A 22,587-nucleotide genomic window follows, 5' to 3' on the forward strand; every position below is an offset into this window, starting at 1 on the left:
TTCTATTATAAAATATAAGCATTAAAGTTTTTATAATTAAAAGGAAATAATTTAAAAAAAATATAAATATCATTTTTAATTGAAAATATAAAGCTGTTTGATTTAGTATTAAATTAAAACTTTGAGTTATTAATACTTTATAATTAAATAACCTTTTTAAATTAACTTTAAAATTTCTTTTATATATAATAAACTTTTTTTAAAATAACTTCTTAAACAGAATTACTTTAATCTGTAATATAGTAATTCAAAGTAAATAAAAATTAAAATTATAACTGATAAGAGAAATATATTAAAAATATTAATTAATCTCTCTATAAAATTATATTTAATTTTTACTCAATATAAATTATTAATAATTGAGTCTTTTAATTAAATAGTTTAATAAATAGTAAGTTTTTGAATTTAAAGTACTAGCATGCAATAGTTTAAAGTACTTGAGTTTGATTTAAAACAAACAGTATAAGATCAAATTATAGTGCAGATTAATAATGAGATATACAGATAAAAAAAATAAATAATATTCTAACAGTTGATTAATAGATGATGACTAATATGTCTCAAATGGGTGGCTTACTCAAGTCAATGATTTACAAAATTTTGTACTGTAACAGATGTGCAATTGTATACAACTCTAAAGAACTTTCTTATAATAAAAAAATAAATTTATTAAATGAAGAAATAAAAGAGAAGAATAAAAGCTAAGAGAGTAAATACAGACTTTTAAACAAATCAGAGTTAAAAAATAATAATCTGAATATATAGTTTTGATTATGAAAGATAATAATAATTATATAGACATTAATTAGTCTATTACATAAACTTTTAAATCAGTTAACTAGATTTTAATTTAAAATATTTACTACACTCATCACTAATTAAATTATATTAATTTATTATAAAATTAAAATCAACACTCTTTTCAGAACTCAGGTAATTTTTTTTTTTTGAAATTTGAATTATAAATATTATTGATAAAAAACTCTTATAAAATCTGAGAAAATATTCAATTTTATAAGATTAGAATAAGAATTGAGAGTATAGTTAATGAAAATATACTTTTTTCTAAAAAGTAGACAATTGTCAAAGTTTTTCATCAACTCAAAACACTTGATATAAATAATATAGGAATTAAATATAAAAATTTTATTTAAATACTGTTTTATTCTAAGTTAAAATTTTATAATTATAAGTATTAATTTATACTTTTAAACTAGATCTGTAAAATGATCAAATTCTAATTTAATTAGATAAATATCATAGTTTTCAATTGTATATATTGAACATGAATAATAATAATATTGATAAAAATAATTTTTCAATATTTTTATTCATCTGTTTATGAAAAGGTTTATAGTAAAAATATATTTATAATGACTTTATTAGAGCAAAGTTTATATTATTAGATATAAAGAAAGTTTTAATTAAGAATTATTTTTCAACTGTATATATCAAACATCATTGCTATCAATTTTAATTAATATTAAAAAGTTAATATCTTCAGCATTTCAAACATCATAAATCACTCATCAATCTAATCATAAAATTCATCACTTGCAGAAAATTTTACTAAGAAGAGACAGCTGTCTAGAAGCTTAATATCTCATCTTTAACATTTAAAAAAAACTATATATATGTCTATGAATATAAAATCTTTTTTTCATCAAGAAATCAAGATTCTACAAGCAGAGAATAAGTGGAAGATGAAGAAAAAAGACATAAAAGACATGTTAATCTAGATCATGATACTATTCTATATATACAGAAAGATCGTGAGCGTGTTCAGCAGCTTCATATGCAGATTGAAGCTCAGATTGAAGCTATGTCTCATCAGCAAGCTTCACCATGCTGCAGTGGCTGTGAGACTATTGAACATCCTATACACAGTATACACAGTTGCCCTAATAAATAGCTATATATTCAACTGTTAGATAGGCTTATTTTATTAATAGTTTTCAATATTTGGGCGCGTTGGTTGTTGAATACATTAAATATTTGATGATTTTCAGAGAGAATCCGCCGCTCGGTGGTGGATTACGCTATTCATATTCAGATATTCTATTGAGGAATTGCAGTTACCAGCAGGCCAATGTTCACCTTATCTGTCGCAGGATCAGTAATATATCAGACCATAGCGATCGTAGTGAGCGCTCTCAAGTATGAAAAGCCAGGGTGGCGAGTGAAGCATGCTTGTTAATAATACAAAATTTTTGGTTAACTAGTTAACTAATCTCTGATAATTGATTATGTGGGAGTATCTCTTGCTTGGATGGCAAGAATCCTAACCATTGAAAAGAGAAATGGCGCCCACTAAGAGTTAGGTTGACGTGAGGTATTGAGAAACAGAGAAATATTTTACAAGGCACAACAAAAGACGGAGCTAGTAACACGGCCGTTTGTTGGCGGGAACCGTATATCTTTTAGGGCAGTGTTTAGAGTAGCGCTTGGCTTTGCCAAACAGAATAAACATATGTCCTATCAGAATTTGTTCCAACGGTCGTTTGAAGTCACGGAGGCATATTTTGGGGTTTTAGCATTGACTTTTCAGATTTCGGGAGGTAAATAAAACAGCAGGGTTTGGTATTAGGTAATTATCCTTGCATACTAACTAACTAACCCTTCAAGAAGCAAACTCGGCTGGTAACCATGGTAATTAACTAGTTACCGTTGTCTCCGCCCCCTCATCCCACTCCGCCATGGTTGGCCCTTATGAGACGGCGCAGACTGCCGGGATCTCCCTGCTCAGCAGCGGTCCATTAGTGTATGAGAACCAGTTATAATTTGCAGCATAATTCTCCGTTCACGAAGGTAAGAAATCAAAACAAGAATATAATCATTCCGAAAAAAAAAAAAAAAAAACGCGGAGCTCAGTGCTTAGGTATGCAGCACACCGACGAAAAACGAGACTGCAAACAGACTTTCCGATCTTGGCCTAAGATATTACTACTCTCTATGGATATTGGCCAATGTAAACCATTATCCTTGTTAACTGCATCCAAAACGACAGTTTACGGAGAAAATAGGCCCTCGACCAGGACCTGCTTGCAGAGTGAGCCCCTATTTCTCAACGTCCTCCTCCAGGCACGTACCTGCCGTCTAATGCAAGTAATACAAGATGCCGCGGCGACATCGATTCAAATTAACTTGTTTAAACGAAGCTATTGGGAGAGGTAACTAGCAACTGGCCATCCCCTCACGCAAGCAACCAATGGCCCAGCCCAGAACTTCCATCCTGAAGATCCTTTGATCTATCATGCCGGCAACATGCCACCGTGCCATCCCTCTTTACTCAGTTCGACACTACAACACGGACAAACTGTATATCCATTCTATCCGGCCTCGCGGCTGAATCTCCACGTTCATTTACTTCAAGCCTTGCAACATCCCAGAAATCAAGAAGTTCTCGTAGACCAATCCTCTCATTCGTCGTGCTTAAGGCGATTCTGCACCATATTTCTTCGGTTAAAGCTGCAGCTGCAGCTTACAAGCTTTCATGAAATCACTCTACCGGTTGATTAGTCATCAGAACCAACCACAGTAGCTCATCAGCAGACACTACTTGAACAAGAGAAACAACTAGTTGGATGAAATTCTAAATGAAACTGCCAAAGCTCATCCTCTCTCTCATTCATGTCTATGAAAAATCGCCTCTCAAATTTTGAAGATTAGAAGATACTGTTGGGGGAAAAAAATGAATTGCTAAATTTTTAAAATATAATTTTAATATTTTTTTATAGCATTAAATAATTAGATATTAAAATATATTTAAAAAACTTAGTTAAAGTCAATTTAATAATTTTATAATTTTTTATTAAAATATAATATATAGATTAAAAATATATAAAATATGAATAAATATAAAATATTTAAAAAAGTTTATTTAAATATTAAAATATTAACTTAATTAAAAAAAATTAATTTGTATAAAAACTTTAAAAATTAAAAATTAAATTTTAATTATAAAAACTATTAATATTATTGATTAATTTATTAAGTTTTTAATAATTTTTTAAGATAAATATTTTTAAATTATTTAATTTAAAGTTAAAAAAATATTAAATTAAATTTATATTAATTTTAAAAATAAATAAATTTTTAATAAATTAATAATTAATTTATATAAAAAAAATTTAAAATTATATTATTATTATTATATAAATAATATATATTATCTTTTTATTAATATATATTTTATATATTATAATTATTAAATTTTTTTTATTTTTTTTATAAAGTTTTACTAGTAAATTTTTATTAAAAATCTAAATTATATAAATAATTTAATTTTAAAAAAAATTATTTAAAATTATTTATAAATATTTTAAAGATTTTAAATAAAAATATATAATAAATAAAAAATAATTAAATTAATATTTTAAAAATTAAATTTAAATAATTTTAAACTTTTTATATATATATAAATTTTTTATAATAGTTAAAATTTAATAAAATATTTAAACTGAAGTTAAAAAGTTTTTTTATATAATTAAAATTAATAAAAATATTAAAAAATTTAATAAAATTATTGATTAATTTTTATTTTAAAAATTTTTATTTTTTATATTAATAAAATTAATTATTAAATTTATTAATATATTAACTAAAGTTTCAATAATATTATTTTTTAATATTATTATTATAAATAAATTAAATATAAAAAATTATAAAATATAAAATATTATTTTAAAATTTAAATATAATTAAAATATTTAATTTAAATATTTATATTTTTTATATAATTTTTTATTTAAATAATTTATAAATTATTTTAATTAATAAAAATTATATAAAAAATATATAATTTTTAATTTAATAATTAAATTTTAATAATTATCTTTAATTTTAATATGATATTCATTAGCTTTATTATGATGTAAAAACTATAACTCTTATGAATATAAAAAAAACAAATGTTTTGTATCTAGTTAATTTATTTTAATTTGAATAATTGTTGTTAAGTGTTGAAAATCTAAATTATAATTTATTTAACTGAACATGTTACGATTTGATCACCTGCTCAAAGATGCGACTTATCTGATCAGTGAAAATTATATTATAATACGGAATAAAATCTGATAAAGCTTCATAGATCACCATTCTAAAAGTGAATGAATTATTTTCAGGCTAATTAAGTTTATGGAACTATGCAATGTACATATCTATTATAATTACTAGTGCTCTTGATTAGACAATATCTTTCTCTGCTGTAAACATATTGCTGCTCTCATTCAACAGTTAGTCAAGCTCATTCATACAGCTTCCTGACATCGCCGTTCTACGTAGAGACACACGGTGCAATGGTACAGCGGGCCATTAAGTAAATGACATGGAATAGGCTATGAAATTTCAAATACATGTGCAGCTTCATGAATTGAGCCTGTTTCTTGGTTTTAAAAGACTGAAATTGCCAAGTTGAATTCTTCCCTCTTCTTTATCTTTATAGAGTTTCTTGCTTTTTTGTTTTGCGAATTCGAGTGGGTGGATGAGGAAGTTTAAGATAATTTATTTACTTTTGATGGTTCGCTCAGTGGAGAAATAAATTAAATTAGTTAAACTCAGCTAAGTCAGTTAAAACTAGTTAGTTAACTAAGTTAAATTATGAAGGATTATAAATCAACCGAGTTACTCTATTGAATTAACTTTCCTTGATCCCATGTTTCTATTTGAATATCGTTTGTGTGGCATTTGTTGGAATGACGTGATAATAATTCTACCAAAGAGCTTCAGGAACGATCGATCTGGGAACAGGGCGAAATCATAGGCACGTGATCCAGCGGAACACCGGCCCCAACCAGAAAAGTGAAAAGCCCTTCTGGATGGAGCATTCGCTCCTCTCGTAATTGGTAATGTTGCCGCTCGTAGTCAGCTTGTTTCTATGAATTTGACCCAATGATGAAACAATGACCAACAGGGCACCGTTTGCTGAGGACATCATTTTTGTGATGACAAAGCTCCCATCAATAGTTAATACATCCATATGTAGTCTTAAATGATAGGCCGCTGGGCGAAGTCGCTTTTTAGGGTGACATAAAATGCTTCTAAGAGGGGGGCGGTAACTCGGGATTTCCGGAGAGCGGAACGACGATTAATGAAACAGCTTGGCGGAGTGGTGAGGGTGGCTCTGTTCTGCACCCTTGCTTCTATGCCTGTCAATTACGTGAGAGGATGGAAGAGGAGACGGAGCATGGTCTTTCAAATATGATATTATAAGTGAGATTAAATCTTCTATAGTTAAACTAGAGTCAAACCCTGTAGCTGCTAGGCAAGGCCTACATATGATGCTGTCAAGATTCATCCAATCCTCTTGTCAAATACGTGGGATGAAAGGGTGTAAATAGTGATGATGTTTTCATGATCTTCGGAAGACGAGAGTTCCACTCTGTCAACGTTGAATTCAGGAATGATTTGGAATTTGTCACTTTTGTGTCTCTTTTGGTAAATTCATTCAATTTTCTTCAAGCATTGAGCAGCTTTGAGCTGGAGTTAAGCTTCTGCAGAATGTTGATGAAGATAATAAAAGTATAGAATGTAACAATGAAGATTTCCTAAGATCAATTTCTATACATCTGCATCATGATCAATAATGAGTTATCCTTAAAAAGTTCATGGGAATGGAGAGTAACAATATAGGAATGAAGGTATATATATCAACTCCTTAAAATTGTGACACATTATCACCGTGATGTTGTTGTGCTTGTGTGGTCAAGACTGTTTGTTTCAAGATGAAGCATGCTGCTGATTGATCAAACAAACCAAAATGCAAGAAATCTCAGTCACTGCATGGAAATTCTAAGACTAGCATTTTGTGATGTGAAGAATGTATTCTTTGATGTGTTCAAATCTTAATCAATTATTAAAGATGCAGCTTTGACGGACATAACTAGAAATATATTCTCTGGTCACCTTCATTATCTCTGAAGGTTTTTGAAAACATGGGAGAAACTCCAATGAAACATGCCAAACTCAATGATGAAAACAAGGCTATGCCGCAGCAACTTTAACTGAAACAATAATCAACCCTGATTGGTAGGACTCAGAGGTGGCAAAATTAGACGTGCCTAATGTTTGTTTCCATTGTGGCTCCTTAGGGGGGCAAAGGACCCCATAACCCGAGCCTTATCGGGCACCCGGAGACTCATTCCCTATCCCATGGGACGGGCCAAGTTTAACGGGGATCACACGACACCAACTAAATGAGGCCCACTTCTGCGCCCGTGTGGAAAGCTTGCTGCACCCCACCAACCTACAAGAATAATGAGCAGTCAGTCCATGGGTACCTTTCACAGAATCACAGCCCCCGGCCCCCACAGCTAAAAAAAGAAAAGCGAAACTGGGGATTGTAGCATTATGAGTGAGCTCTCAAGAAGAGGCCGGCATCCTATATATTCGGCGGATGTAATTGTTTAAATGTGCCTGATAATTGTTTTGCTGCTGCTTCTCCGCCGTTGATACCTCCCGAGACGTGCGTACTTCCACTCGCCCGGTTAGCTTCTGCTTCGAGGATACTACCCTGTGATTTGTTGGTTTTATTTCCCTTCTTCATTCTCATTTCTTCATTTCGACTTCTCTCATTGCTCATTCCTCCCGCTCTAGCTAGCTATTTCTGTTACATAGCATTCAAAACCCGCCACAAGTTAAGCCACACTACATTATCACAAAAGGCATACACTATATATAGCCTTTGTACGTTATAACTGTTCCTGCGCATATATCATTTCACATTTCTTGAGCTGTTATATAAGTTTCTGTTTCACCTCTCCAAATATCTGCTATTTCGCCCTCCTTTCCTGGCCTCACTGACTCTATTTCAGACCCGGTTGTCTTGACACGATTTTCTTTTTTTCCTTTCGACATGAAGCCTACATTTTCTATCCTCGCCTGTTCGCTGGGCTTTGCCCTCCGTGCGACTGCGCAAGTTATGATGGAAGCCGTCACTACTGAAAACAACCCTATGAATGCTATGTACCAGATGAAGCTGATGGACAGAAATGACACCACTGTTCGCGGAATTGTCAATATTACTAGTGGCCCAGGCGGCTTAGGCGTGATGTACAGCTGCAGATTTTGGGGTTTCCCAAACGAGACAGAAAATGGACCCTTCCGTGAGCGACAATCCCCTTCCCTCAAATATCATTTCTTTGTCTACAATATCCTAACCGGAGATTAGCGTGGCACGTCCATGATCAACCTGTCAGTTCCGACGGTAACTGCAACAGCACCCTTGCCCATCTCGATCTAATAGATCGTGGCGAATTTCCACCCTGCAACGCGAGCAATCCCAAGACGTGCCAGGAGGGTGATATGAGTGGCAAGTACGGCAACATTACGAACGCGTCCGGCGGGAACGTCTATGAAGTGACTTTTATCGATAATTTCACCTCCCTCACAGATGGCTTGGGTGCATTCGTCGGCAATCGATCTATGGTCGTCCATTACAGGAATTCGAGCCGTATCAACTGCGGCAACATTACGCTAGCCAGCATAAATGGTACTGCTGTCCCCACGCCAAGTGCATCACAACGACCCTCCCAAGGCCCTGCAAATCGTGTTGGTGCCTTCGGTCTTGGCGTGATGCTGGCCGGTGTCGCTGCGATGATATGGTAAAGAGCTATGTTGGGAGATTTTATGCAATGTTTGGGATAAGCTTCGATGAGTATGATTATAAAAAGGGCCGGTTTTGTACACTTCGGAATTTGGTTTTCGATATCGTTTCTCCACCCTCAACTTTTGGGCTTATCACTTTTTGTCTTTGGTCACATTTTATGCTAATTTCACAAGATTTCACCTGGGTGGAATCTCAGGGGATATACTCCATGTATACTTATTAGTCTCATCCGTCCCCTGCATTGCACTGAACTTGTTTGATTGGATTTGTCTGTCTGTCTGTCCTTTACTTGATGCTCAACAATATTCGATTCTCCTTATTCTTTTATTTCCTTTTCTTTTTTTTTTTTCGCCTTTAAGCTTGTTTCCTATTTTTATACGTAAATAGTTTCAGTTAGTAACGGTTGATGAAAAGTTAATTTTTTTAACCTTGGGTTGGTCGTGGCGGGTTCTGGAGCCGATTTTCATGTAGGGTGGTAATTTAGATATCCCCCAGGCCTCAGGAAACATACGCGCGAGAACTGAAGCTTCCGTTTCCTTCGTTTTCTCGTCGTTTCGATGGATAATTGGCCCTTCTTTCCGGGTCGAAATCATTGGTCTATTTGCTCTTCGTCTTTACCACACAGCTCATATTCACATCCATGGCTCATGTTGGATGGTTTTTGGGACATGATCGAGTCAGCGGCAGCTGCATTGACTACCTAGGTACCCTAGATAGGTATTTAACTCCTCAATAAATTCGCCTTTTGAAGTCATCCGTGGATGTCCTGGCTGTTGAATCCGGTTTTCCAACCAAGATATCGCACGTTTTGGAAATCTCAGCTAGCACATAGATGTGACGATGTCTTGTAATTTTCCAGTGGCAATCCCCGCCCGTTGTGTGTAAGCTACTAGCTGCCTGAGTGAGGATTTTTATCTATGCTCACTTCTTTCATTTAACTGATCCTTTCTTTCAGGCACGTCAATCAATGCGTGACTCGCACGAGCAAATGGACAAAACGTCTCATATGAAAGGGTAGTTATTTGGAAGCCCTTGAAATAATGGTACCAGTAAATAGCTTTCGCTGTTACCTAGGGAGAGGTAAAATCTGTATTAGGATTTGTCATTTCGAGCTTCAATCCAACAAGGAGAAGGAAACTTGATATCCTATTGAAGAGGAAGATGTGCTGAACTACGGAGGTATATATTCAAGCTGTTACAACTATGGTTTAACAACTCGGATAAATTACTATGTTCTTTATATGGGAGACCGGCCAGCGAGAAACCTGAGGCGGAAGTTCCCAAGGGCCGGGGAATTGGTTGGAAGATCATGGAAAGAGGTAGCAAGTAGGTTACAACAACACAGTTTTCCGAAATCCATCCATCCTGCTGCTCTCATTTCCGTGTTCGGATATATTGTTGGATGACTTTAGGCTCAAAGGCCCCAAACAGTCGTCGAATACTTGTTCACATGGCAATTGCTAAAACCGAGTCTATTTCTTTTTGTGTGCGCTCGTCATGTACTTATGCATATGTTATGCATATGTGCGTATCTGCGTAGTTCAAGGGTTGAATGGATGGAAGGTCGGCCAACACCTTTCTTGCTCTGGACCCTAATCCCGTTTCCAACCTTTGACCTGTACAGACCACTTAAAATTGTGATAAATGAGAAGAAAGGGGTGGGGGAAATCAAATCAAATCACCGTATCCTTTCCTTCCATCCGCTCCAAACACTGCAATAACTACAGCTTGTCACCATTGACATTTGTCTCCATCACGCCTATGACTAGGCATATCCCATGCCAGCCTTGACGCCCATTGCTACTTCTTGGACATGTTGCTAGATATCTATAGCTTCTAGGATATGAAGCAAACCTATTGTTGGAATGTGCCTAAGGTCAACCAGCACCAATTTTGTCCTTCTTGTACCAATGGCGCGAGAAATTTCAGCTGCATCGTTATTTGTTTTATTATCTTCCGCCACTCATGGGAATTGGGTTTCGATCGCTCGGTTGTTTACTCCATGCTTTTCCACTTCCAGATGAAAACGACTGACTGGCTAACTTTAATGAATAGAGGAACCGTGCAGATGCTAAGATACTATTATTTGGGCGGCTCCGGGAATTTCAACAAGGGCCTTTTGACATTGTGAATTCATCTCATGTTACACGACCTCGTTTAGAATTCAAAAGATTTTGAAATACAGAGCAGAAATTCTTTAATTCCCCAAAACTGTCCAAGGTATATATATTGTAGACTTTAAGATAGATTACTCCCTAGCGCGAAGTCATGTCGCCTCTCACAAGATGTCCGTATTTGTATTTCTCGACACTGCTCAAGTTCCACGAGGTTTAGTTAGCCCATCGCCTGTGAAAATGGCTCGAAATATTCAAGCGTTTCGCCATGGCTTAGATCCATCTCCAGCGGGTTATGTAAAAGTTCACACATATAGTTAGCTAATCTCACAAGGAAGCTCAGCTCACCTACAAGCATTCTGCTGGTTATTTCCATCCTTCAAAACTCTGTTCAATCTCATTGCACAATTTTGCTGTCTCAGGGTTGCGTTCCACAAAGTAATTAATAAGGGAGATTGGGTGATAAACTTTCCCCCTCGATGAAGTGTACTAGATAGATAGAAAACCGATATTATCGGCTCATCAGCTCAGTATGCATATGAAACATTACACCACATCCCAGGAATTCGCAGTTAATAGAACTGGCAATTCTTGGTTTTCGTGCACAGAAGTGGGGTAGAATTTGCGAGTCCAGAGTAATGCCGGCCCCTCCATCGCGGGTTATCACAAGATTCAGGATACCTTTCTGAAGTTAAACAATATTAGATTTCAAGCTCTCCTCCCGTTTTGTTCGCCAGAACAAGCTATTGTCCGTTTTCGCTGCCTAGAATCGAGATCTCGAAGCTACCTGATAGAGGACATTGAAACAAACCGTTGCATTAGTCATTAAAATTGAAATTCATGAGGTTATCTATCAGCTATACAGGAACTAACAAAAGGGTAAGAGACAAGGCAAGACCTTTGGGTATAACTCAGTCATTGAAGACAGAATAAAATTGCCAGTTCTGCGAATCTAACAACACCGGTTCGTTCAAAAATATGTGTCCGATATACTAAATCCCATTTCATGAAAATATTCGTTTGTGCTTTTCACATGCGGAAAGACTCTGACGAATCGTGTTGTTAAAACGTTCGTGAGTTGTAAAACTAAACAAAAAAATATCTTGAGACTACAGTCATAGCGTCATGGGTAGTCATTCCTGGAACAGAAACGAAAATACATAAACGACGTCATGATGACCCAGCACCCTATATAACGGAGGAAAAAAGCAGGGAAAAAAAATGGCCCAAAATGGACCCTGTCTGAATTTGTAGATTAATAGAATATAGACCACAAACAATCTGGTCAGTTAATGTATGACATAAGCTATGCCTCTTGTGCCCATCGTTGCTCTCGCAGGGGCATTTCTCCTCCTGCTAGGGCTCGGGTTCCTTCAACCTCATGACGCCAAGCCCAATATTCGCCCAGGCGCAACTCTGCATAAGAAGCATAGTCGAAATCGATTTGTGAGATCGTCGCTTGAATCAATGCCCAGACACCCCTGTAAGGTTCATGATTAGCCATGGAACTCCAATTTCGAACCAGACTATCATATATTATCCCTACCAATAGAATCCAGGAATTCCGCGGAATCGATCAACATCGTTGAAGAGTTTCTCAACGACCTCTTCTTGATTGACTTTAGGCAAGTTCGAATGTTCGTGGTAGCTCTTAACATATTCAGTCAGGAATTCCCTTCGTACAGAACGCGTTGGTATCCTATTGAAATCACAGTCGTATCCGGCCCATTCTGCGAAATGGTTTGCGATGTCGAATGCCGCGGGCGACGGTGTTGCATATTCATAGTCGATAAAACTCACGGTTTCGTCTCCATTGGCATCTTCAAGGGTCGATTTGGCGGGATTCGGTAGGACGATGACATTTGCACTCAATAGGTCACAGTGAGCAAATACAAACTACACCCCAGAATTAGCAATTGTAGAATCAAATCTTAGAAGAGGCTATGGGTCAAAAATACCCCTCCCTTGCCAAGTCCTTCTCCGTCATCAAATTCAGCAACTATTCTTTCAAATTCCTTATGGAGCTTTGTCCGGCGAACACGCTCCTGCTCTGTAGTCACAGGTAAGGCTATGATCCATTTCTGCAGAACGGTCCAGATACTGGTTCCTTCATGTTGGGTTTTAACAGGTATTATATCGTCCACTTGAGCAGGCAATTTCGATACGTTTGTAGGCACATCTAAAGAACCTGACTCTTCTGGGTTATCTTGGTTCAAAGTCGCTGGCGCTGTTTCATCAACTGGCAGGACTGCGTGCCACTGCGCGAGTCGCCGTGCAATAGCCCTGAACACACAAGGCTGGACGAGGTCATTTGGAGAAGTTACCCTCCCACGAATAAAACGGTATAGCAGTCCATTTTTAAATCTAGCAAGGAGAGGAGGGGCCAGACCTCGCGCAGCAAGTAAGGCATGGGATCTAGTTTCTCCTGTTGGTGGCATTGTAATCAGTGTAAGTTTCTCATTGCTAAGTGGCAGGACGACATACTATCACGGTCTATTATTATTTCTGTGTGGTTTCCGTAAGCTCTCATCAAGATTGCCTCGTTGTCGATTTGTTCATCTGACAGGCCTGGTGCTCTTTTAATGATTTTCAATAGCTACGTCACAATATCAGGCCTAAGCACGGTGTTTCCCCTCCCTTGTTTAAATAGGGACGGGTTACATACGGTATTGGTTATCCCATCCGTAAATCTGATAAATTCAATATTGCCATCCGAGTGTTCCCAGTCCGGGTTTACTGTCAACACAAGCCTCAGAGCAGAGGCTTGGGAGTCAGCTTGATTGTATGATAACGGGATATAGGTAAGAGACGCAATTCCGCCGTTTTGTGCGTTGTTGGAACCCATTAGGAAGACGTGTTTGTTTGTAGCTAATGTTTGGCAGACCATTTAATGAAGAAAAAGGAGTATATCAAAGAGGGTGAATTTTAAAGAATCTGCAGACAGGGAACACAGTCAGTTTTAGTCAATTTCAGCCAATTTCAGTCCTACAAATTCTCAATAGGAGTCGCCCGCTATCAGTCAATAAAAGAGGGCCCAGAGGCCATCAAGAACCATTCGAAACAGTTACAACTGCGCTACCAGAATCACTGTTGCTGGAAGAGTGGAGACACGACGAACGGCTTGGCCCATAGATTTCAAGACAGACCGAAAGTAGACACTTTTCTGACATGGAGGATACATACCGTGGGGTATAGGAATGCTTTGGATGCAGGTGTTGAGCAGATGGAGTCGAAAGGAGTGCAATTGGGATGCGGTGAACTAGTTGGCGAAGGCAATTGGTCTCGTGCTCAAAACGAAGGGGAAAAAGTGACAATGCTGCATCGCTGGCCCCCTAAGTATTACGCTGCCAGATTGCACTGGAGAGTACCTGCGGAACAAAGATCTTCCCTAGGTGCCCTTCACGTGGAATTCAACAAAATAAGGTTGGAACCTTGGCATGTCCTCATTCCGAGTTTGCCGCTAGCCTAGTTCAGCCTAGCCTGCAGGAACAATCTCTGATCCGACGGGGATATCCCATGGACCCCTTCCATTGCACATGTTTTGACTTGCGACTTAATGTTGACTATTAATAGAGTTATCCATCCGGTGTTCTCAAATGCGATATATGCATTGGCTATGTTTTCCACTCCGAATTATAAGTGACGACGTAACATCAACGATAGTAATAATCTGGCTACATAAGTTGCAATCTGTTTTGGAAGCTGCATTGTGGAACAATTTACTCCGGAGGTTAGAAAGCTCCGAACAGCGAAAGGGGAAAAGCTGGATTTTGAGTTGTCAATGATCGCAAAGTCTTTCTCCAACACCGTGTGCAACCTCTCCAATTTGCGGAATGGGCCTTCAAAACTAGAGATGACAACCAATTCAACGTCCTCCCCTCTCTGTGGCCAAAGCTATCTCTTGGGCTGACGGGCAATATATCTTTCTCAAGAGGGCAATGAACAGTGGAGCTGTCTATATATCGACAAGCTTTGGTGACCTCGGGAGGTGGGTACATGCAAACCAGAGTTGATACCACTCTCGCTTGATAGATGTTTTTCTCTGGGGCAGTAGTAGGAAACCCCTGGATTAAAAAACCATATGATTGGAGCAGGCGAGATAAATAAAACAGGGACATCATAGGAACCATTTTGTAACCAATACTTTTCTATAGCGCCTTAGACTAAGGCTTTTTCCCTTCCAAACATGTAATTCCAAGGCTGAGCAAAAGAAGATCTTTATCTATCCGAACATTTGGACCGAAAATCACCGTGGACTGGGAATATCTTGGGATCAGTTCAAGTCTTAGAGGGGTCAATCTGTCCCAAAACAGCCTAGACTTAGGGCTTGTCTAGGGACAAACCCAGCCTAATCCCAAAGTGCTCTACTCCACCACGTGACTCCCCACCTTGCTCAATGACCTATAAAAGCCCAACCTCATTTCGATACTTTTTTCTTACCTTTTTTTTTTTATTCTTTCTTCTCCATCATCAGTAGAGGTTTACATAACCATGTAAATTTCAAACCGGAGCTCCGCTGCATGCGGCTTGCTGAGGGTCATCCGTCCTTACACCACTTTATTTGTGCGCTGTTTTGAGAGAAATGGGTTTCCTTCCGTTCCCGGCCCCGGAGACGAATTTGCGTCGTCCTTTTTCCCAAATTTACTATTATGGCTGGGCTTATTTCCTGTGGGCTTTAGCTGTGGAGGAGGCGTGACACATCATCGCTACCTGTTTCTCTTGTTATGTTGTCTTGATGTTCTTATAGGAAATGGTTGGCTGGCATTCTGTCGAATTTTTTAAGGAATCTCCGGGCTTGAATGTATGGGCTGCTTGAAATATGGAATAATAATAGCCGGACCTCAGGAGCAGGAGCGATTTAGAACGAACGGAATGGAACTATTAATTGATTACTTCTCACAATTCTGCATGTTAATGTGTACTTACAACCACCCCTGTACCAATTAATGGCGCTGTCTGGCATATTTATCCAACACACTTCGACAAAGGAACCATGCGCAGCTGGACACTTTGGAAATCAACAATATGGAGAAGTATGTCATCTCGATGGAAGGACAATGCGGAAATGAGGAGATCCATCCATTCCAGGTACCCCCAAACTCCTAATCCAACATAAAACATAGAGTATATACTCATGATTATTCGCCGTCATATCCGTTCCGTTATATCATCATCTAAATCGTCTCACATAGATCCAATTACCCTACCCAACCTGCTTCAAGCCTTCTTAGCGCGACCAATCTGAATAATTTCCCCTGTATGTTTATCATCCTTCCGCAGGACGGGCCAGCTCGTCCCGTCTGCCTTTACCAAGTTCAGATCCATCTTCGTACCCATTATTTGAAAACTAGATTTCTCGACATCGACGGGCGCGTAGAGGTTGAAGGATTCTTTGAAGCGCTTATTATCAGAGGTTGGGAGGTCCAATTCTATTGTGGTGGGTGATGAAAAGTTGACTTTGGCAGCGGCTTTGTCAATCTTCTTGAGGTACAGGGTGGCCATGATAGTGGTGGCAGTCTGGTAGAAATCGGTTCTGAGTATTTCCAGAAAAAGCACCAAGTTAGCAAGCAGAAAATTCTTTTTCTGTGCTGTGTAGAATACTTCGAATGATTTGCTGGTTGAAACTGCATTGGAAACAATGATCGAAGCAAAGGAACCCACCGGATATTATCAACTTTCTCCTCTCCCGCTTGCTTCCCCTTCCCTATAAACAAATGTCTCTTCTTCTCTCTACAGCCCGCAATTTTCATAAACTCATCAAACTCCAGCACTCTACGCTTGCAGCAGCTCCACCCCTTACTACCTTCATGGAAAATGGGCTGGCCAGGGTGATGTATGCATTTCTCATCATCCCGTGATGAAGAAAGCGAGTGGCTCGCATTACAACCCCTGCGACGACATGTCGCTCCTGCATTGATAGCAACGGATGGGTCATCGGATTCTGATTCTGGTGGTGGGGACGTAGTTGGTGTAGGGGTACGCGCTGCGGCACCGGATAGGGTGGTGGGAACGTTTCCAATTGCGATAGGTGTGGGTTTTTCTGTTGAACTGGGTTCTTCTATCCGGGGCACCTCCCTTGCTGATTCTGATTCCGGGGCAGGGGTGTCTACCATCGAGTGTTTCCCCGTTGTGCATGGTGGGATGGAGAGGAATTCTTCGAACGTGAGAACGCGGGGTTTGCAGCACTTCCATCCTGTTGTGGCGAAGCTCTGTCAGCTAACTCCCTTGGTTTGCGAGTGCCTTCTTCCCCCGGGTCATTTCTGCAGCTACTGGAGCCAGGAGACGCAATTCCAGATCAACAAGCCACTTTGCACTGACCTTTTTGGCCTTCGTGAAATTCGGGAGGGCCTGGGTGGTAGACACATGGTTCGTCGGGGTCAGTGAACAGTTTGCCGCAGCCCTTGTGTACACACTTTTGTGCCATAATTGTGTCTGTGATATACTAGCAAACAGATCACCGGTTTGTACTAGGATTAGTTGATAATCGTTGGTTTATTTTCCAGACTGAGATGTGGTGGGATAACTAGTTACAACTAACTTGCGAATGTTCTTATATTTTACACCATTATCCCCGCGGAGGTTATTTTTTTTTTTAGCGTGCAATTTTCACCCCAAAGCATCGAAGCTTCTGGAGCAGACGAAGAAAACAAAAACAAACCCAGTTCCAAGCACAACTACTTTTATTTAATTCAACCATTTTCCCATATCAACAGCTCGAGAATCCAGATTTTCTATAAGTTCTCTCCGTCGAAAACTTATGCATGCACACACCAATTTCTAATATTTCGTGACATAAGCTCTTCGAACACAACAGCTCCGCATGATGCGTCCTACGAGCCGCCTGCTCCAAAATACCCGAATCACTCTCTTTACACGCGTCAATTGCTCTCTTTGTGATACGGCGAAGAACACTATAGCGAAGCTAGCGGATAAGAAACCATTTCTATATTCAGAAATTGATGTTATGGCCCCACAGAATAAAACGTGGAAGGACGTTTACGAATTTGATGTACCCGTTCTTCATGTCCAACGGGTTTTGTCCAAGGTCAACGATGACCGCAAAACGCTCTCCAATCCGAAAAAGCTATTCCATCGATTTACAGAGGAGGAGATCGAAAAGGCAATGAAGGAAGTTGCAGAATCGATATGATTCCCGAATGCATGACTATATAACTATATTGGTGGGGACTCTATTCTTGCATGCGGTGCTACATGACTTCGTCACGGGAAGATATCTTCCGCCTCACAAGCCATCTCGAGCGGTTTTTAATGAGCTTGTCAAATGTGTAGAAAGAGCAGTGACGTCGGCAATCACGGAAATCTGGATAAAAATGTTAGCATGGTATTAAATGGGGTAGAGAGACACCGAGGGGAGGATATGATATTACCATCTGGAAACCTTGCTCCGCATATTTCTTTGCGGACTCCCCAGATACACAAAAAATACCAGCCCTTTTGCCGTTTTCGATAGCCGCCTTACGAATCCTCTCAATTGCAGCGACCAGATCGGGATGAAAATCACCTGTAACGGGTCTGCCAATATTGTTTCCCAGGTCCCATGGACCGACCAGTAGCACGTCAACCCCTGGCACCTTTGCAATCTCTTCAACCTACTTGTTCTAGTTAGCTATCAGCTCCCCAGTGCTGGGAGAAAGGGATAAAGAAGTGATGTTATTTGCAACAACAAGTCGCACATTTTCAAAAGCCTCCTTAGTTTCTATTTGAACAATTGTAAGCAAAGCGTCGTTCGCCTGAAACAAATAGTCTGTCTGGGATATAGATCCAAACGAGTTCATAGAAAAGGGACTTCCAAAACCCCTTTTGCCCACGGGAGGGAACTTGGCTGATTCAACCAGCGCCTTCGCGTCTTCTACCGTGTAAAGGAGGGGTACGATAATCCCATGAGCTCCCGCATCCAATGCACCTATATTTCGAATTAATATAAACAAAAGCCGCTAGTAGAAACTGGTTTACGAAACCCCCCATGGGGGAATCACGTACGCTTAACCATCCATGACTCGTTGGCAGCAATCCGTACGACAGGACTGACACCCGTCGCGGCAATTGCAGCAACAGATTCGTGCATTTGGGCATCTATAATAGCAAATAACTCATCATCAGCCGAATTCAGCAGCATATACCCAACCCCATCTCTGAAGAAACATTTAACTGTATCACATATTGCGAGGATCCCCTCAAGTTCCATTGTTTTCTTTTTTAATCGATTTTTTACCTGCAATATTCCCGTGCTCTGTATCAATGCAAATCCAATCAAAGCCACTCCTAGCCATTATCTGCGCATGGTTGATGCCAGGGAGCATCTGCCATGCGCCGAACGACACCCCCTGGCCCGTTCGAAGGGCTGTCTGGAGACGATTGGCAACTTGCATTATTTTTGACTATGGGGCAATATGCTTTCGCAATTGTCGCGGGAAGCAGGAACAGTTTTATATGTATATTGAAAGGGACAACCACCAGATTATTTAAATGAAATGGGGGTTAATGGTCAATTGAGTCATATTTATACCGAAATGTATTTATCGAGATTGATGGTGGAGTGACTAGATACGCTTGAAAAACCTGCTTAACTCCCAACTAGCATTTTCTCTTTTTCATATACAAAAAGAAAAGAAAGAGATGCAGAAAACGTTAAATAAAAAAAGAAAAGGAAAAAGAAAAAATAGTGAAAAAAAATCCATTTCTTCAATTAAATTTACATTTATTTCAATTGCTGTTTATTGTCTTTGGGGTCTCGGGGAGTTCTAAATTCCCCTCGTTGTCGCGCGAGATTTAGTGCGGGGGAGCACAAGTAACCATTGACCAGACATGACAGCCCCCAAAACGGTTGCGACCTCAAAATTCTGCTGTCCGCTTCACGCAATATCAACAAATAATTTCAACCTGGCCTTGGGAACCCTCATGTCTGGTTTTCTTCTTGACGCGCATGCGCGGATGACTGTTTGATTTATCATTGGCCCAACGTCATGCCACCAAAAACCAGATATCGTAGAGCGGTATCTGAGCTACTCTTTGAATATCAATGTGAACAGTGATGCCATGAAACCACGGTGACCTATAGCTATGCCGGTGGCTATTCTTCCCATGTTCCAATTAGTGAGAGACGATCGGCGTGGATTTTGACTTGGCTGACTATTCAAGAATCCCTGGATCTTTTGACAGTTGACGATGCGACTAGAAAACATTTTCGAGACCTGGATATCGAGATTCTCTGGGATTTTCTTCCGCTGTCTGTCCGCTCAGACGGAACAGCCCTTGCTCGATACGAACGGAATGATCGACTCTCGCCCAGGTAGGCCGAACCAGACCCTGCTCTGAGCGCATTGTTTGAAGTGCTGTTTGATGTCTCTTATTTTTAAATCACCAACTGTCCTAGCTAGTCATAGGATCTTGTGAGGGACTTTGGCTGATTTCGGCTGCAAACTCAAACTACTCGACCAACTCATGAAGGCCGGGATTTGCTGTTGCTGACTACGGCCCCCACCCACCCCCGAACCGAGGGACATACAATTTTATGAACAATGTAAGTTGATTGTGCTTTTCCTGGGATGATGCTATGGTTTGGCGATTTGTGGTATCTCTGGCCTCTCACGTAGTGCATACAGGTTGCTATATGTGACAGGAGCATATCTTTTCAATGGAACCTCTCTCTCCACTCTCTCAACTCTCTTGCTGGGCTTCAGCCACCATTTCCCGTATCACTTCCGCCAACTCCCCTTGTATCTTGTCACCTTGTGGTACTGTATGGCCATGTCCGTGGTCAAAAATATTGGCAGTATCAGGGTCGCAGATATTATATAGCGCCATGCAACCATCGATAAAAGGGTCATTGGCACCCAAGACGTGGCATGTGTGGATTTTTATCAATTCGGAGCCCCCATCGGACAGAAGAAGCTTCCCAGTTTTGGGATCAAATGGGGGCCATCCGGATAAAAATACTGCACACTTTATCCCTACTGGCCTGCCAAGTTCCTCATATCTTCGCTGCTCTTCAAGAATTAAACTTGCCCCAATAAGAGCACCCTCTGAATATCCGACAACGCCCTCAATATCACCTTCCTTGTCCATAATTTGGATGATGCGGTCAAGCACAGGCCTCAAGGTATCATGGCGCCGTTCAATGTGTACGAGCAAACGTTTTTCTAGAATCTGCATGCTCTCTTCTGCGACGTCCCGTTTTATGAAATCTCGGAGTGCCCGTAGATCTTCCTCTGCGGCGTCGTTGTCGAAGAATTGGAAATGAGGAGGTGGGCCAAAGTAGTCTTCAAAGCCTGGCGGTGGCCGAGCCGGTATATTTCCTTGTGCGAAATGGAAGCTGGCTGTTCCGTCGGACTCTAAGTTGTCGCAAAGGCTTTCTGAATGTTGAATTCCGTTAGAATTTTCCCGGGTTGCGGAACAACGTCTTTCTACACAGACATACTCAGCTGCACTCGGAATATCTAGATGAAGCGTCATCAATGCCGATCCTTATAGTTTATTACTTCCTAGGGAGCAAAATCGAAGTGGAAAAAAAGCAAAAAGGGAGGAAAACATACATCCGCACTACCAAGTGCTCCTGGAAGGCATAGAAATTTCATGATCACTCGTCAGGGCTGTTTGAGTTTCTAAGAACTCGATCCATGTATAACTTGACGATAAAAATTGACAAGGTGCAACTGGCGAAAAGGAATAAAGACAAGGGGAGGACATGCTTTTACACAGCATGGCGACATGTCTTTTTCACTTGCCTTGTAATGCAATTATTCTGTTTATATAAATGACAAACTACAAGCTTGTACGCCGTGTGGAGCTCAGGTTCGCACCACTGAAGCGATTGGAGCAACCGGCGATCATATGAGTTTCAATCAAGCTGATTGGACACGATACTTAGCACGTTCGTTACTATTGGTTTTGGTGGCGTTGCACATATCAAACCTTCAACACAGACATTGTCTTAGCAAATAGTAACTTACCGTTGAAGAACTCTCAATTATTAGGTACAACATCTAACTCTGGGCCAGATCGATACCGAATATTTGGGCAAAGAAAATGGAACTCGTGTATCGACGCGGGTGTCGCAAATAAGCAACTTTTGGAATAAACAAATTTCTTCGTCATCAGGTTAAGATTTGGTTGAGCGCTGTTCCAGATGGTCCCCGCCTAGGTGATCAGGGGAACCTTGCAGATGAGTGCGGAGAAGCTACCAGTCTAGCTGGTCTCAACGTTTACCAACATCCAACCACAAAAAAGTTCCTCTGCCTCGTCCTGCAGTGCACCCCACGTTTGACTTGAATCATATCACGGAGGACGGTTGATGATGTTGCATATGCACGCGTGCCACCTGGCGTCGAGGCCCTTTGCCATTGAGTCTCTTCAGGCCTTCGTGGAACATGTTTCTACCAGAGCCCAATGGCATGAAGGAGATTTTCATGATGCGATCTGCATCCTACCGGGTGATGGTTTTGATCCTAATTTTGGGAAATGGTAGATATTAATATCGGAACCATACCGACCGCGTACCGTGAAGCTTCCAGCTTTCAGGGATCATTGTTGGCTCAAAGCTAAGCTCTTGTCGGCTGTTCGTGTCGAGCATGCCGTGGTTGATATGACTTCTCATGTTCAGCCGGAGTCCCCTGAACCAAAGTAAATACGGACGTGCAGCAAAAGCTTTCACTTCGTCTAGCATTGATCGACTAACCTGCACAAGCGATACGTTACCGTTGCGGCCCCTCAGATCACTTAAATTACTCCTATTGCAGAAAGAAGGAAACTGACAGACACTGTTCTCGGAAATTTTACTCTTTTGGAGCCTAACAAACAAGTTACTTTGCCTCAACTCAGTTCCCCAAGAAAATTCCATATCCTCGTTCG

General features: G+C 39.7%; 7 protein-coding genes across 7 annotated transcripts; 2 read left to right on the top strand and 5 right to left on the bottom strand.

The window, feature by feature from the left end:
- Positions 1 to 7,852: 7,852 nt before the first annotated feature.
- PAAG_02971 (cytosolic Cu/Zn superoxide dismutase) lies at positions 7,853 to 8,604 on the top strand (the record flags this gene model as incomplete). Its single annotated transcript, XM_002794380.2, has 2 exons — positions 7,853 to 8,102; positions 8,168 to 8,604. 2 exons carry the CDS (start codon positions 7,853 to 7,855, stop codon positions 8,602 to 8,604), a joined length of 687 nt encoding a protein of 228 aa, XP_002794426.1.
- A 3,421-nt stretch (positions 8,605 to 12,025) lies between these two features.
- PAAG_02972 (hypothetical protein) lies at positions 12,026 to 13,564 on the bottom strand (the record flags this gene model as incomplete). Its single annotated transcript, XM_002794381.2, has 5 exons — positions 12,026 to 12,200; positions 12,266 to 12,615; positions 12,678 to 13,144; positions 13,204 to 13,315; positions 13,385 to 13,564. 5 exons carry the CDS (start codon positions 13,562 to 13,564, stop codon positions 12,026 to 12,028), a joined length of 1,284 nt encoding a protein of 427 aa, XP_002794427.2.
- Positions 13,565 to 15,936: 2,372 nt separating this feature from the next.
- PAAG_02973 (diploid state maintenance protein chpA) lies at positions 15,937 to 17,143 on the bottom strand (the record flags this gene model as incomplete). Its single annotated transcript, XM_002794382.2, has 3 exons — positions 15,937 to 16,252; positions 16,381 to 16,912; positions 17,038 to 17,143. The coding sequence occupies 3 exons, from the start codon at positions 17,141 to 17,143 to the stop codon at positions 15,937 to 15,939; spliced, it is 954 nt and encodes a 317-aa protein (XP_002794428.1).
- A 399-nt stretch (positions 17,144 to 17,542) lies between these two features.
- On the top strand, positions 17,543 to 17,869 carry PAAG_02974 (glutaredoxin domain-containing protein; the record flags this gene model as incomplete). Its single annotated transcript, XM_002794383.1, has 1 exon — positions 17,543 to 17,869. The coding sequence occupies one exon, from the start codon at positions 17,543 to 17,545 to the stop codon at positions 17,867 to 17,869; it is 327 nt and encodes a 108-aa protein (XP_002794429.1).
- Positions 17,870 to 17,962: 93 nt separating this feature from the next.
- On the bottom strand, positions 17,963 to 19,109 carry PAAG_02975 (2,4-dihydroxyhept-2-ene-1,7-dioic acid aldolase; the record flags this gene model as incomplete). Its single annotated transcript, XM_002794384.1, has 5 exons — positions 17,963 to 18,040; positions 18,108 to 18,329; positions 18,414 to 18,643; positions 18,721 to 18,813; positions 18,953 to 19,109. 5 exons carry the CDS (start codon positions 19,107 to 19,109, stop codon positions 17,963 to 17,965), a joined length of 780 nt encoding a protein of 259 aa, XP_002794430.1.
- A 1,288-nt stretch (positions 19,110 to 20,397) lies between these two features.
- PAAG_02976 (hypothetical protein) lies at positions 20,398 to 21,192 on the bottom strand (the record flags this gene model as incomplete). The annotated part of the gene is made up of 1 exon (XM_015844807.1): positions 20,398 to 21,192. The coding sequence occupies one exon, from the start codon at positions 21,190 to 21,192 to the stop codon at positions 20,398 to 20,400; it is 795 nt and encodes a 264-aa protein (XP_015702013.1).
- Positions 21,193 to 22,009: 817 nt separating this feature from the next.
- On the bottom strand, positions 22,010 to 22,309 carry PAAG_11669 (hypothetical protein; the record flags this gene model as incomplete). The annotated part of the gene is made up of 2 exons (XM_015847273.1): positions 22,010 to 22,162; positions 22,226 to 22,309. The coding sequence occupies 2 exons, from the start codon at positions 22,307 to 22,309 to the stop codon at positions 22,010 to 22,012; spliced, it is 237 nt and encodes a 78-aa protein (XP_015703062.1).
- Positions 22,310 to 22,587: the final 278 nt, after the last annotated feature.

This window comes from Paracoccidioides lutzii (assembly GCF_000150705.2).
Source record: "Paracoccidioides lutzii Pb01 unplaced genomic scaffold supercont2.8, whole genome shotgun sequence".
NCBI lineage: Eukaryota > Fungi > Ascomycota > Eurotiomycetes > Onygenales > Ajellomycetaceae > Paracoccidioides > Paracoccidioides lutzii.